A 14,758-nucleotide genomic window follows, 5' to 3' on the forward strand; every position below is an offset into this window, starting at 1 on the left:
TAATTGCTCATATGAGTATCATTACAGAAGATACAAGTAGGCGTATTTTTACTTATTTATTTATTTATTATTATTATTATTATTTGAAAGACAGGTATCATGTCTGTGGTTTTTTTTTCTACATTTGACCCAGTTTTCTTTATTGCAACAAAGATGCGCGTGGTCAGTCATTTTGGCAGCCGAAGCATTAGCTTGGCCCTTTCTTTGCTCGAAACTACACTTTGCATTTTCATGTTCATTAAATTTCTGACTTTGAAAATGCGTTTGTTGACATTGAGATGGCTTTTGCTGCATCTGTACCATGTTATTTTAAATAATAAACTAGCAGCTTTTCAATTTCGAATCCTTTCATTCTTGTAAATTGTTTAACTCGGGTAAGTGGTAACTACCTAAATTTTAGATTTATCTTGAATGTTACATCCATAGTGGTTCTGGGAATGCTGTTTTTCAGTTATTACATATGGAAGGCAATCTTCTTTTTTTGTAATAATCTCCATGCCTCGGTGAAAATCTTTCTTATTACTTATACAAAGGTGACTATCTCTCTTTAAAATTCGTCCTCCTTATTCTGATGATTATATTAGTGAAAGGTCGATATTAATTGCTATCCAGGCTATCTTATCCTCGGATTGGCGGTATTTTTCTTCAGGTTTTCTGTAGGGTCCCATTTCGCCTTAATTTTACTCTTCAAGTTGGAAAAGTTTATATTTTTTTTAAGCAACTTGCATCAACTCAACTGAAGTGCTGCTTTTTGCCGTCTTAATAGAGAGATTTCCATTCCTGTTTTCTTGGATACGTTCGTAATTCCTGCTATTTGGCGTTAGGTTTTCATGTTTTTTAGATGGGGCGTTATCTTTAAGTGCCGAGAAAAATTACTGACAGCTAAAAAGGAAAGTGATCGTGAAGTGACATGGGAGTAAACATCAAAAGCTAGAGTGATTTCACCAGAAAAAAGACACAAAATTTTGACAGAAGTTTTGTACCAAAGCAATGTTTATACTGGATAGATATCTCACTGCTTCATGCAAAGTTATGGAAACAAAAATTTGATAATGAAAGATTTCCGTCTGGATTACTATTGATGAAAAATGGATCCCAGATATCAAATCAGAGTTAAAATTGCTATCAGTCGCGAATGACGAAGATCAACTATACCGCTGTTTCAGATTTTACCGCGCACAAGCTTAGATGAAGTAAATGATGACTTTTATCTAAGAATATTAAAATAATTATCACGAAAGCTAGATTTTCATGTACGATAACTATGACTGAAGAAGAAGAGCAGGAAGGTAAGAACAACATAATTCAACCATTTTTAAAGCAATAAATTCACAATTTACCAACATATAAGAATAAAAAACTGAGCCTATTGAGCAGAGTAACAGAGTGAGTGTATATAATCACTATGTTATAGGGTGTCCCGTAAATGTTGGGACAAACTTCTGGGGGAGGTAGAGCACACCATAAGGATTAGGAGTTGGAGAGGAGCCCCTGCCGGAAACGTCACTGTACACCTCCATGGCTGTTTTACTGTAGAGTGCTAGAGGAAAGTGAGGATTGCCTAATTCGAGCGATAGGAACCGTACGAAGAGCATGGAATGCTATACGAACGGAGAGCTTGTGAACATGTGGTTCCAACATGATGGAGAGTCTGCTCTTTTTTAACTGGATGTTCGTAGCCATTTGAACAGATCATTCCCGCATCGATGGACGAGGTGGAGCGATTCACCGGACCCCCATGCTCACCGGATTTATCCAGCCTTGATTTCTTTTTTGGGGAAGCCATCAAAAGTGTCGTGCATCATGATCCTGTTGTGTCTGAAATTGATCCCGTGGCAAGACTCGCCTGCGCAGCTGCTACAATGAAAGAAATTGCCGGTGTGTTTGAACATGTTCGGCAATCAATGGTCGGTTGGTGTCAGGCATATTTGGCGTCTGATGCGGCAAACTTCTCGAGCATCTGTTGTGACACTGAAGCTGTCGTACACCATCTGTATCCATGCCCAATAAATGTTTCAACTATCTTGTTTCCTTTCCTATCTTCTACCTCCTCTACTACTTACCCTGACTCTTCCGGGCATGGGTTCCTATGCAATTCTTAATCCTTATGATATGGCTTACATCCCCCAGTAGTTTGTCGCAACATTTACGGGATACCCTGTATATATATATATATATATACTTTTGGGGCGGCCGATTGCAACCAAAATACGAGGTGTACAACTACATGCTATAGCAGTCCTATACTTTAAATTTGAACGTTCTGGGGCTACTCGTTTTTGAGTTATGCGAGATACATACGTACGTATGCACAGATGCCCGGAAAAAATCGCTTTTTAATCCATTTAAATCAGTTTTATAATTCGTTTGGGGTAAAAGGGTCCTTTATTCTGTCCTTGTGTACAGATGTCAGGCAAAAACACCGTTAAATTGAATTCAGTAGCCTCCAAAATAGATACTTTGGTTAAAATATGATCTCCAGAATTTTTCGTAATGACAATACTTCTTTTACTTCATACTAGGAAGTAAAAAGGATTAAGTCTTTCACTCGTTTGAGTGTTCTATGCCTCGAATAAAAATCATTGCAGTAGTTTAAAGACAGTAAACATGCTACACTAAACATTATAAATTTTATATCATTTCCTTTAATTTTTCATTACAACCACAGAAAGATATTTTTGTATAAACTGTAACTACATTAGCAAAATGTTTTGTGTAGGGTGATATTTTACATCCAATATCTTATTTAGATTTTTCTCCAAATAGCCACTCGAATCCAGTTTTGGGATATACATTTCCAATCTTGCATTTATCTCCAGGTTTAATAGCTTCTCCTTTTGTTGGGGAATCCGAAGGATTTTTGCACACATAGCCGCAACGACCTTTGCAGCACATTGCATATGATGGACAATCGTCTTGGGAGCAACAGTCGTTCATTCTATAAGACAGAGAACATTCACCCTTGACTTCAGGACAGTATCCTGAAAATAAAAAAATAAATGCGTAAGTGAATAAAATAATATATATATATATATAAATCTAAAAGCTTTAAGATTTTATATTACGTTTCATATACGTAGTATATGCAGAGTGTACCGTAAATGTCGCGACGAACTTCTAGGGGAGGTAGGGCACTTCAAAAGGATTAAGAATTGCATAGGAACCTATACCCGGAAATATCAGGGGTAAGTGGTAGTAGAGGTAGAAGATGGGGAAAGGAGCAAGAGGCATTAATTTGAAACATTTATTGGACATTGATACAAATGGTGTACGACAGCTTAATGTTACAACAGATGCTCGAAGTTTGCATCATCAGACGCCAAACATGCCTGACACCGACGGACTATTTGAATGCGGCGAATTATTTGATCTTTCTGGAGCAAGTTCTTCCCGATTTGCTTGACGATGTTCCTCCAAATGTGAGACGCAACATATGATTCTTACATGATAGGCCCCTGCTCATTTTGGACTGGATGTTCGTAGCTATTCGAACAGATCATTCCCACATCGATGGATTGGGCGTGGTGGACCAGTCCCCTGACCCTCACCGGATTTATTGAGCCTTGATTTCTTTTTGTGGGAAGCCATCAAAAGTGTAGTGTATCACGATCCTGTTGTGTCTGAAATGGATCTCGTGGCAAGACTCGCCTGTGCAACAGTTACAATCAAGGAAACTCTCGGTGTGTTTGAACATGGCCGGCAATAAATGGTCCGTCTGTGTCAGACATATTTGACATCTGATGGTGCGCACTTCGAGCATCTGTTCTAACATTCAAGCTGTCGTACACCCATTTTATTCATATCCAATATACTTTTCAAATTAATTGCTCTTGCTTCTTTTCCCATCTTCTACCTCTGCCACCACTTACCCCTGACATTTCCGATCATGTGTTCCTATGCAATTCCTAATCCTTATAATGTGTCCTACCTCCCTAGAAGTTCGTCGCAACATTTATGATGCATCCTATATATATATTTTTAACGTTTCGGGTGTTATCTTTACTTATTAAATATCAGGTTCTTCGCACTTAAACCATAAGATTCAATTCAACAGCAATATCAGAAAACATATTTAAAAGAGCGTATCTTTAGAATTTCCGATACACCGTCTCGCGCGATCCAGATAATTTTTTTTTCGTCTGTACAGTGTTGCCATTACTCGCTTTGAAGTCCTTGAATTTGCTAATCAAAAATTTGTTAAAGTATTACAAAATATGAAATAGATAATAAAACAAATTCGAAATTACGACTTCCAGATGCCCATATTCGGTGGAGAATTACGTCAGTAAAAATTTGATGGCTCTAGGTACCGTTGTTTTATCCTAGTGCGAGAAACATATATACATTTATACAGATTCTTCATTGTTTAATTTCTTTAAATATAACGCAGGGCGATAATATTTGGTGGCAACAACCTGAAACGGACCTTTAAAGTTTTCCACGCAAAATGCCAAAACGAAGTTAATGGCTATTCTGGGCTAACGTCCTTTGGGCTAAAAAGAAAAATCTGAATGTGTTCAGTTTATTTGTTTATTATATTAATGCTCTAACATACTCTGGTAAGCTTTATCTGTCGAACAGGTTTAGTGAAATTAGGCTATATGAATATGGTTAGGAATATGAGGGTTGTCAGCCTAAGAGGAGTGATGCCTTCCTGGATAATTTCTAAAGGAAACTGACTTGTATTTATGTTACACAGCTTGTATGCAAGTTCGCCTCTGTTCGAGCTTGGGTCAAACTACCAGCATTTAGCGGTCTTAACCACTCAGCTATTAGTAGTCATATAAGATATTTTTCCCGCCTTCCTAGCGTGCCTTCGTAGTGTAGTGATTCTGCACGCTGGTCCAGTATTCCAGAGGTCCGTGGTTCGATTCCGGCGAAGGCGTTTGCTAATGTTTCATCTCTCCGGCTTTTCCAATTAACCTAATGTCTCTATAGTAGCCTCCGAACTAAAAGGGTGATGGATGATGATTCACCTCACCCGGGATTTGGCGATTGCGGCCCCTAAAAACTGCAGTCGCCCTTTAAAAGGGGGAGTATATAAGGTATTTCTCCCACCTTCCTAGCGTGCTTTCGTGGTGTTCTGCACGCTGGGCCCGTATTACAGAAGTCCGTGGTTCGATTCCTGCCGAAGGCGTTTGCTAATTTTTCATCTCTCCGGCTTTTCCGATTAACCTAATGTCTCTACAGTCGTTTTTCGAGTACAGAAAATAGGTTAACAGCTTCAATAAAAACAATAACAACATTAGCAAGGAAAACAAATATTCATATGAACTACAACCTTTTAATATGGAAATAATTTGATCATTTAAAGTAAAATATTAGAGGAATACTAAATGGCTTGAAAATGAAATCTAAAATTACGAAATTTAAATTTACGAAATGAAATGAAGTTTGATAGAAATATATGGAATGAAATGATCATAAGTATGATCAATAATTGTTTCAAACATGCAAGAAATTTCCTACTAAAGAGGAAGATCTTCCAACCTTCAGTTCTCAATTGGTCTGAATATACAAGGTTTATAAATGAATTTTAAAATGTTTATAAATGAATGGTGCGGTTTTAAAAATTAATAATAAATGAATGTAGTACTTTCTATGAGCAAACTTTACAGCATAAGCAGATTATAAGATTTTGATGGATTAATCAGAATTTTCCAATATGCGCATCCTTGGTCACACGACACACAACTACATGGTAATCAAATTCTTCCCGTACTCAATGTAGCATGTCCGCCCTGACGGTCTGCAGTGCATGCATTGTCCGACCACAATCTTCCTCAAGGAACACAGTCTACAAACGCCGAAAGAAAGAAATCGCATACCAGCAGCCACCACAACTAGGTGGACTGCCAGATAAGCGATGCTTATTTTGTATCAGCCAAGGTAAATTGTTGCACAAATTAAAGAATACGTAGCAATGACATCTTTGCACTTTGTGCGACATATGTACAAATGATATATTACATAATCAAAATTTGCATACAAGAACTAAACAGTTGCAACTACTGTCTTCAACCATATTTATATATAAAATATACAAGCTATTAGAAACCTCTTAAAATCGTGAAGTCTTGAATTCATATTTTGTTCCAAATCTTATTTTGTTCTTAGCTGGTTGGGAACGGCCACACAATTGAATCCCAGTCAAGGCAACGAATTAGATCATAATTACATGAAAAATGTGGTCACTGAATGGTGGAGTCTCTTCCATAAAAATTATTTTCCTATGGTCTCTTTTTTTATCTTTTCATTCCTTTTTATCGCCACTCGTCTCAGCTTGAGACTCGTTAAGCCTCCTTTTAAGCCTTAAAATATTTTCCAATGTGGTTCTTTATTGCCTACGTTTTAAGATATTTCTAAGGTCAGGCATGGCACTGACATTGCACTGCTACTTGATAAAAAGGATGTCATTACATAAAAGCATTGAAACTTACCCTATATAAAGTATTTTCTCCCTCCTTTCTGCGTGCCTTCGTGGTGTAACGGTAGCACACCGGCGCGTATTCGAGAGGTCCAGGGTTCGAGTTCCGGCGAGGACTTTGCCGATTTCTTCTTCTTCCTTGTCTCGAAAAATTCTAAAAATGATTCTACAGTGGCGCCCAAACAACTACAGTGGATGATGAATCTTCACCACCAGGATTTTGCGTCCCCTAATCCCCAGTCGCCCTTTAAAAGGGGAAGAGTATAAGGCTATTTTCTCCCTCCTTTCTGCATGCCTTCGTGGTGTAACGGTAGCACACTCGGAGTGTATTCGAGAGGTCTAGGTTCAAGTCATGGCGAGGCCATTGCACATTTTTCATGTCTCCTGCTCAAAAAAAGTACCTAATTTCTCTACACTTATTTTGCACTAATTTCGAGGATTAAATAACTAATAATTTTTTGTGTGCTTTTCCTTCCTCTCAAGGCATTTCGTCTGCAACGTTTTTTCGCTGCTGCTTTGGAGATGTTCCATTTCTTTATTGTTGAGTTCATATTTATGCCCCTGTTCTAATTCCCCCGTCTCCATTGTTAATTTCTAATTCCACAGTTTTGCGCATTGTAGAGACATTAGGTATTTTTTTTTAAAGCAGTAGCGATGAAATATGAGCAATGCCCTCACCGGGACTCAAACCACGGACTTCTCGATATGCGCCAAATGTGCTGGTCATTACATCACGAAGGCATGCTAAGAAGGTGGAAGATATACCTTATAACATAACTCCTAAGTGTTTAAAAAACAAAAAACTCCTAAGTATCAAATTCCTCGCGAAGTATTATAAATGATGTAAGTATAAATTACTCATGTTTATGTATGAATCAGATAGGTTCGTAGGGAAAAACTGCATTAAATAAAAAAAAATATTTAGTGGATACCTTTTTTGCTGATACCAATTATTTTGCTTTATTATAAACAGAAACATTTGTTATATCTGTTTAAATACCAACAAGGTATTCAAGATGTCAGTCATCTTCATGCATACGTACTGGCGGGGTTTATTCTCCTTTCAGATAAAAGCTAGTTAGAATTAAGTAAATTATTTACTGTATGATTAATGCTGCCAATATTAGATACCGCCGACACGTCCAATCCAATAGTTTATACATCATACTATACTTACTCTCAGAGGCCACAGCAGCAATGCAGACGACTAGTAGTATCATAACCTGAGCCTTCATTTCCATCGTTAGGTGGTACTATGGAAGGAATTCACGAGTTAGTGACAGAGAAAAGAAAATTTTTCTGATGTGAAATACATTTGAAAAATAATATACCATAAAATTAATTATTTCAGAAAGAGGTTTCGGGAATTTTTTAAAAATATCACTAGCCGGGTTCTAATCCCAAAGAAACCGTAGATGTCTATATCGTGGTTTTACGGCATGGGGGCACTCTAAATACACGGTGAGCCGAAAGTCCTCTCGTGTAATTTGATAGTAGGTGAGAAGTGTGGGAGACCTTCAGCCTTCCTGTGTGCTCTTCCTCGAAACTAAGGTGGAATATAGAAGTCTAAAATCTTTGAAATTCTAACAACTATTCCTTTATGAAATATGGATTCGAAAAAACAACAACAAAACAGTTGGGAGAACAAAAAGAAAATTAGTGTATTTAAATTTAGGTACTTTTTTATTATCTGCTCCCAGTTTTAACATTCAACAGAACTTCTCTGTTCTAAGGTGTATTTTTGTGTGTATACTACGGAGTAGCAGAGTTATTTTCATTCTTAACCTTCACATACACGCGACAATGAACAACTCAGCATACACGTGTTTTAGTACATGGAGATTTGCAAGCTTTATTTAAATAAAAGTATCTACCAGTTGTAAAAACATAAATACAGGCCATATAGATTGCTATTTTCTCGTATAAAATTACTTTTCTCTTTAAAAATTGCATCTTTTTACTTCCTTGTACGAAGTGAAACGGAAGTATTGTAATCGCGAAAAGTTTCAGGCAGCATATTTCAACGAAAATATCCATTTTGACCGCTATCGAATGCAATTTAACGATGTTTTTGCGTGATATCTGTACGTAAGAACAGAATAAAATACTCTTTTCCTTCAAAAAATTATAAAACTGCTTTAAAATTAATTCTGAAGAGAATTTTTGTGGCGTCTGTACGAACGTATGTACCAACGTGCGTACGTACGTATCTTGCATAACTCAAAAACGAGTAGCCTCAGAACGTTGAAATTTTGTATGTAGGACTGCTATAACATGTAGATGTGCACCTCGTATTTTGGTTGCAATCGGCCGCACCAAACGTATATATATTACCCGGCTCAGTAATCTCAGTTTCTTTACTCTTATATGTTTGTAAATTAAACATTTTTTGCTTTAGAAATGATTGAATTATGTTATTTTTATCTTCCGGTTAAGGATTTTATGCCTTTAGTAAATCTGTGTGTAATATTTTTAGAATTATGAGTAAGTTTAAAGTTGTTTAATTGCCGCTAAGTTTGCTTTTAATGGCGGTCATTGATGTTTACATTTGAAACAAGAGACTAGTGGATTTGTTGCCAGAGAAACTTAGCTTCGCAACAACAAAGATAACGCATTCATTTATTATTGCCAATTAAATCATGCTTAATTCTTTCTGGAATTTTTTCGAGGAAATGAGCGTTTGAGATTTACTTCGTAATTTTTAATATAGATATTTTGAGTTTTTATGTATTTTTGCCTTCTCGCGAAGGGAGAATTGAATTAATTGAATAAGAAATACTCAATAGTCTGTGAAAAACTGTTTCTTTTTTGTTTTGTTTGCTTAATTTCTTTTATACATAGTTCCAGCTTTATTATAGTATTTGAATAGAACATATGGCAACGATTAGATAATTCTTTAAATGATATGCATTTTGTGCATTCTGAGTTATAATATGAACGAAATATAATACTCTTAAGTAAACCTAGCGCCAGGGTGTCGCTATAACAAAGTGAATTTTAAAGAATGCATTTATTCTATTGTGGTTTATGCGCTGTCGGCGAAGTAGGTTTAATTCAATCTAATAAGTTTAAATAAAATGCAAGAAAAAATGCGTATAATTTAATATTCCGTACAAGGAAGTCATGTGGTGTACACATCAGATTTTTTATTATTTATGAAGAGAATAAATCTTATAAAGAGGTAAGGATAAGCAATAATAAAAGTATTAGAATAATTTGAAAATTTTTTATAGTCGGAATTTTGCCTAAAATTATCTCATTTTTTAACATACATGTATACTACAAGGGACAGCATTTGTTAAATTATTAGTATTGTATACCTTTTCCATATTTCGGTAATTTGACGATATAACATAACATAAATACAGGCCTCAAAAGTTACTTATGGTTTCATTGATGCTCATATTTGAATCAAAATAACAATGATGATGATTATCATTGTAATTTTTGCTGCTTCATAGTTGCTACCAACTTTCTGGCTGGCTGGAATCAGGTTTTATTGCACAACGGGCGATGTATTATCGTTACTATATCTGTTGTTCTTACTGTTAAACTAAAAATAAGGAATATTAACGAAAAATATTCCTTTTCTTTTACTTCCTTGTACGAAGTAAAAAGGAAGTATTGTAATCGCGAAAAGTTTCAGGCAGCATATTTCAACGAAAATATCCATTTTGAAGCTATCGAATACAATTTAACGATGCTTTTGAGTGATATCTGTACGTAAAGACAGAATAAAAGACTCTTTTTCTCCCCAAAAAATTAAAAAACTGCTTTAAAAGGAATTCTGAAGAGAACTTTCGTGATGTCTGTACCTACGTATGTATCTCGCATAACTAAAATAAGAGTAACCTCAGAACGTTGAAATTTTGTATATAGGACTGTAATAACATGTAGATGTGCACCTCGTATTTTGGTTGCATTCGTTTGCACCAAACGTATATAAATATATGCATATATATCCACTCTGTTACCCGGCTCAGTGATCTCAGTTTCTTTACTCTTATATGTTTGTAAATTGTACATTTTTTGCTTTAAAAATGATTATGTGTTCTTATCTTCCGGTTACGGTTTTTATGCCTTTAGGAAATCTGCGAGCAATATTTGTAGAATTATCAACAATTTAAAAGCTGTTTAAGTGAGGTTAAGCATAATTTAATTTTTAAATAACATGGCGAAGATGTTTATTTACATTTGAAACAGCAGAATAGTAGATTTGTTGCCAATCTAGGGGGACTAGCTTCGCAACAACAAAGATAACGAATTCATTTACTATTGCGAATTAAATCATGCTTGATCCTATCTGAAATTTTTTCGAGGAAATAAGCGTTTAAGATTTACTTCGTAATTTTTATTATAGATACTTTGAGTTTTTATGTATTTTTGCCTTGTCGCGAAATGAGAACTGAATTAATTGAATGAGAAATACTGAATCGTCTGTGAAAAACTGTTTCTTTTTTGTTTCGTTTGCTTAATTTCTTTTATACATCATTCTAAATTTATTATAGTATTTGAAAAGAATATGTGGCAACGATTAGATAATTCTTCAAATGATATAAATTTTTTGCATTCTGAGTTATAATATGAATGAAATATGGCGCTGTTAATTGAACCTAGCGCCAGAGTGTCGCTATGTTAAACAAATATAGTGAATTTTAAAGAGTGCATTTATTCTATTGTGGTTTATGCTCGATCGACGAAGTAGATTTAATTGAATTCAATAAGTTTAAATGAAATGCAAGAAAAAAATGCGTATAATTTAATATTCCGTACAAGGAAGTCATGTGTTGTACACATCAGATTTTTTTTAACACTTGGTAACAGTCTTTTGTTTACGTTTGTATTGGCGACATCTAAAGCAATATAAATTGTAAAGTTTCGTTTAGTTTATTAACCAGTTATTTAATGTTAATTCACGTTCCTATCCTCCTCATTTCCCATTTTCCCGCCACAATGTTAATTTCTAGATCGCATAACATGCAAATGAGGTAAAAAGGAGATAGCATTTAAAGGAGGGTTTTAGAGGGCAGAATTAGAGTGCGTTCTGCCTGCTGAAACCCACATTGCTATTTTCGATTCTCCTGAGAGGAGTACTCTGCAACGTTGCGTTATTCTCGTCATTAAGTTTGTTGCGCCAAACTTTGGATCAGAGCCAACTTGTGCGTTTCTTTAATTGTACAGCCGTTCGGCTAACTTACTATTACTTAGCTAAATCAAATTCTTTATCTTTGAATTGAGCCATAATAGCTGGCTATATTTTATAAGCACGATTTTTTTACACCTTTTTCTGTGTTTCTGTGGCACTGGCAAGACAAAGTGATAATTCGCTTCTAGTCTTTAAGACGTTTGGTACATTTTATGCTTCCAAGGAACCCGAGACGCTACAAAACAAAGCCGCCCAAATATTAATTACTTTTTCTCTTTTTTTATTACCTCCCCCCAAAAAACAGTTCCTATGCAATAATATTAAAATTTCAAAATTAATTAAATTTAAAAATATTATTGTTATCATTATTTAGTTTTTGAAAGCATTAGAACATGTGACCGGTCATTGAAAAGAAAGAAAGATGATGTCTTTTCGTCAGATCAACCTGTTTGGCATTTACTTTTCATCTTTCATATCACCAAATCTCATGTGTGTTTGTTGAAGTTCGGTCAATCATTTTGTTTAACGGACTGTAGTATTATAATTTATGGTACTTGAGAGTATTATATAATTCATACAAATCTGCAAATAGCAAAATATAAGAAATAGGAAAAAGAGAGAATATAGTAAAGTGTAGTCGTAGAAGTAGTTTAAGTAATTTTTTCAGCCGTTAAACTAGGGGTAGTTATTAGCTCCCTGGGGTTGATAAAATTTTAAATGTGGATCAAGGGGTCGACTGGGTCCACTACTGAATATGCGAAGGTAATTGATAAACTTAAAAAGGTCATTAATTATAAAAAAGTTATTAAATAAAGCTATATTGTGTAATAAGGAAGAAAGCATAAATATAATAAAATAATAATATAGCATAAATATAGCATAAATATAAGAGGAAAATACATAAAAATTTTTAAGCAAAAATTGCAACATAAAAAAAGCAAAACGCAGGAACACAAGAAAGAAAAAAATTTGCGAAGAATACAAAACTTTTTTGCAGGATATGTTGTTTAAAAAAAAAAGCTTCCAAAATTTAAGAGGTTTTAATGTTCGCTTCCAAGACTCTTCTATTCTCAGAAGATTTGAATGGGATAACATATTTCATAGAACTGCCGAACTGCGCTATATTTGATCTTGATATTATGATGCAAGAAGAGTTAGTTGCATTGAAGGAGGAAGTTAAAGCAGAAGTCCCTGTCCAAAGCACATTTTTACGTTAAGTTTTGGAATTTATAAGTCGTTTGGTGAAAATTATCCCAAACTAAAAGTTGTTACCGAAGCGTTGTTACTGACTTAGCGACTTTCTAAGCTAGTGACTGTCTAAGCTAGTAACTTTTCAAGCTAATGACTGACTTAGTGACTTTCTAAGCTAGTGGAGGTAGGTTTTAGCCAAATCAATAATTTACAACAAAAAACAACGAAGAGGTTGAATATTCTTAATAAGATGATTTACGAAATTTTATGCCAAAGCTTAAAAATAATGCATCAAAACATCAAGCGCGGCCATCCGAATGAATAAAATCACAAACTATTGTAAAATTAAAATCTGGAATTTGTTTCTAAAAATTTGTTTACATTTGTAAAATCAAAAATAATTATTATGCAAAAAGTAATAATGTATGAATCTAATAAGCCCAAAAATTCCCAAAACTTTTGCTCTTAGCCTAATTATTACATTATTTAGAAGCAATTATTTATATTATGATTATGATACGTTCCGTATGTTACAGAGAAGAATGTAAAAGGGTCGATGAGGAAAATCATTCTTTTAAAAAATGATTCGATGAAAGAGATTTAAAACCCCTGTTTTTGAGTAAAAGAACTTTAAAGGGTGAGATTGGAGTTTAATTAATATTATTTAATTATTTATTTGTTGAATACAGAAAAGAGAAAATCTTTCAAACATCCTCAGAAAATATTCATATATATCCCAGTAAGGTAAAGCTATAAAATTCTATGCAAATTGAAGTTTTTGGATTAAAGAAATGTTTAATTTACAAGTATACGTAAAATATCTTTAAAGTGGAATTTAAAGTAATAAGCAAATCTGAAGATTTATTCTCAATATTCTTAGTACTGAAATTTTTGTGGTAAATAAGATTAACAGTTAAAAGATTTAAAAAAAAGCATCACTGATAATGCAGATTCAACAAGTCAAAATTTATGAAATTATACCACTAAATGGCATATGAACCATTTTTCATAATTAATAACCTAAAATAATTACATTTAAAATAAAATTCGGTGAAAAAGGCTAGGAACCCCTGTTTCAGAGTAAAGGAATTTTAAACGATAAGACTGGAACAGTTTATTTAATATTATGTAATTATTCACTTGTTAAAAATAAAAAAGAGAAAAATGCTTTAAAAATTCTCAGAAAATATTCATATATATCCCAGTAACGCAAAAATATAAAATTCTATGCAAATTGGAAACTTTTGCATTAAAGAAATGTTTGCTTTACAAGCAACACGTAAAATACCTTTTAAATGGAATTTAAAATAATAAACAAATCTAAAGATTTATTGTTAATATTCTTAATACTACAATATTTGTAATAAATAAAATTAACAGTTAAAAGATTAAAAAAAAGCATCGCCAATATACAGAGTCAACAAGTCAAAATCCGTGAAATTATACCATTAAATGGCACATCAGAACCTTTTTTCATAGTTAATACAATAAAATAATTACTTTTAAGATAAAATTTGAAAGTTTAGAAGCAGAAAAATCATAGAAGAATAAAATTGTTTAAGCTTTTACATTTAAATATTATTTAAATTTTGTATAATGGCTTTAAATGCAAATGCTTTCAAAAAATAGTAGTGCAATTTAAATACAAGCACATAAACTAGAAATCAAAAGACTCTATTTTTCTGACCTGTTACTTCAATTCTAAGAGTGATTTCTTCCAGTAAATTTTTCGGAACAATTGCTGAAGTATTTATATGAAAATCAAAACTGACGCTACATATGTCGTTCCAAAATTCCATCATTTCTGTCAAAACTGTCAAAGTAACTCATCAAAGAGAAGAATATCTTTATTATTAATGAAATGAATGTCAAAGTTAAAATTTACCATGATTTTGAGAAGCATTTTTTTCAGCTATTGTAAAGGATATCAGAAATACTACAGTGATCTATTGTTGAAGAATATATGTACGTATTAGAAAAGAATTAAAATGAAA

At 33.8% G+C, this 14,758-nt stretch overlaps 1 protein-coding gene across 1 annotated transcript; it reads right to left on the reverse strand.

Annotated features, from left to right (window-relative positions):
- Positions 1 to 2,611: 2,611 nt before the first annotated feature.
- Positions 2,612 to 14,531, reverse strand: LOC118197361 (U15-lycotoxin-Ls1c-like). Its single transcript, XM_035368861.2, has 3 exons — positions 14,452 to 14,531; positions 7,605 to 7,680; positions 2,612 to 2,981 (listed from the first exon to the last, which is right to left on the reverse strand). Exons 2-3 carry the CDS (start codon positions 7,666 to 7,668, stop codon positions 2,743 to 2,745), a joined length of 303 nt encoding a protein of 100 aa, XP_035224752.1. The 5' UTR covers positions 7,669 to 7,680; positions 14,452 to 14,531; the 3' UTR covers positions 2,612 to 2,742.
- Between the last annotated feature and the right edge of the window lie 227 nt (positions 14,532 to 14,758).

This window comes from Stegodyphus dumicola, chromosome 1, assembly GCF_044657685.1.
Source record: "Stegodyphus dumicola isolate Sdum_Otavi_A_Nest chromosome 1, ASM4465768v1".
In the NCBI taxonomy this organism is placed as follows: Eukaryota; Metazoa; Arthropoda; class Arachnida; order Araneae; family Eresidae; genus Stegodyphus; species Stegodyphus dumicola.

Excerpts from the sequence above, each read along its gene's own strand:
- LOC118197361 (XM_035368861.2), bottom strand. The coding sequence starts at position 7,668 with ATGGAAATGAAGGCTCAGGTTATGATACTACTAGTCGTCTGCATTGCT. Across the intron at positions 2,982-7,604 it reads TGCTGCTGTGGCCTCTGAGA|GATACTGTCCTGAAGTCAAG; the intron begins GTAAGTATAGTA and ends TTTTATTTTCAG.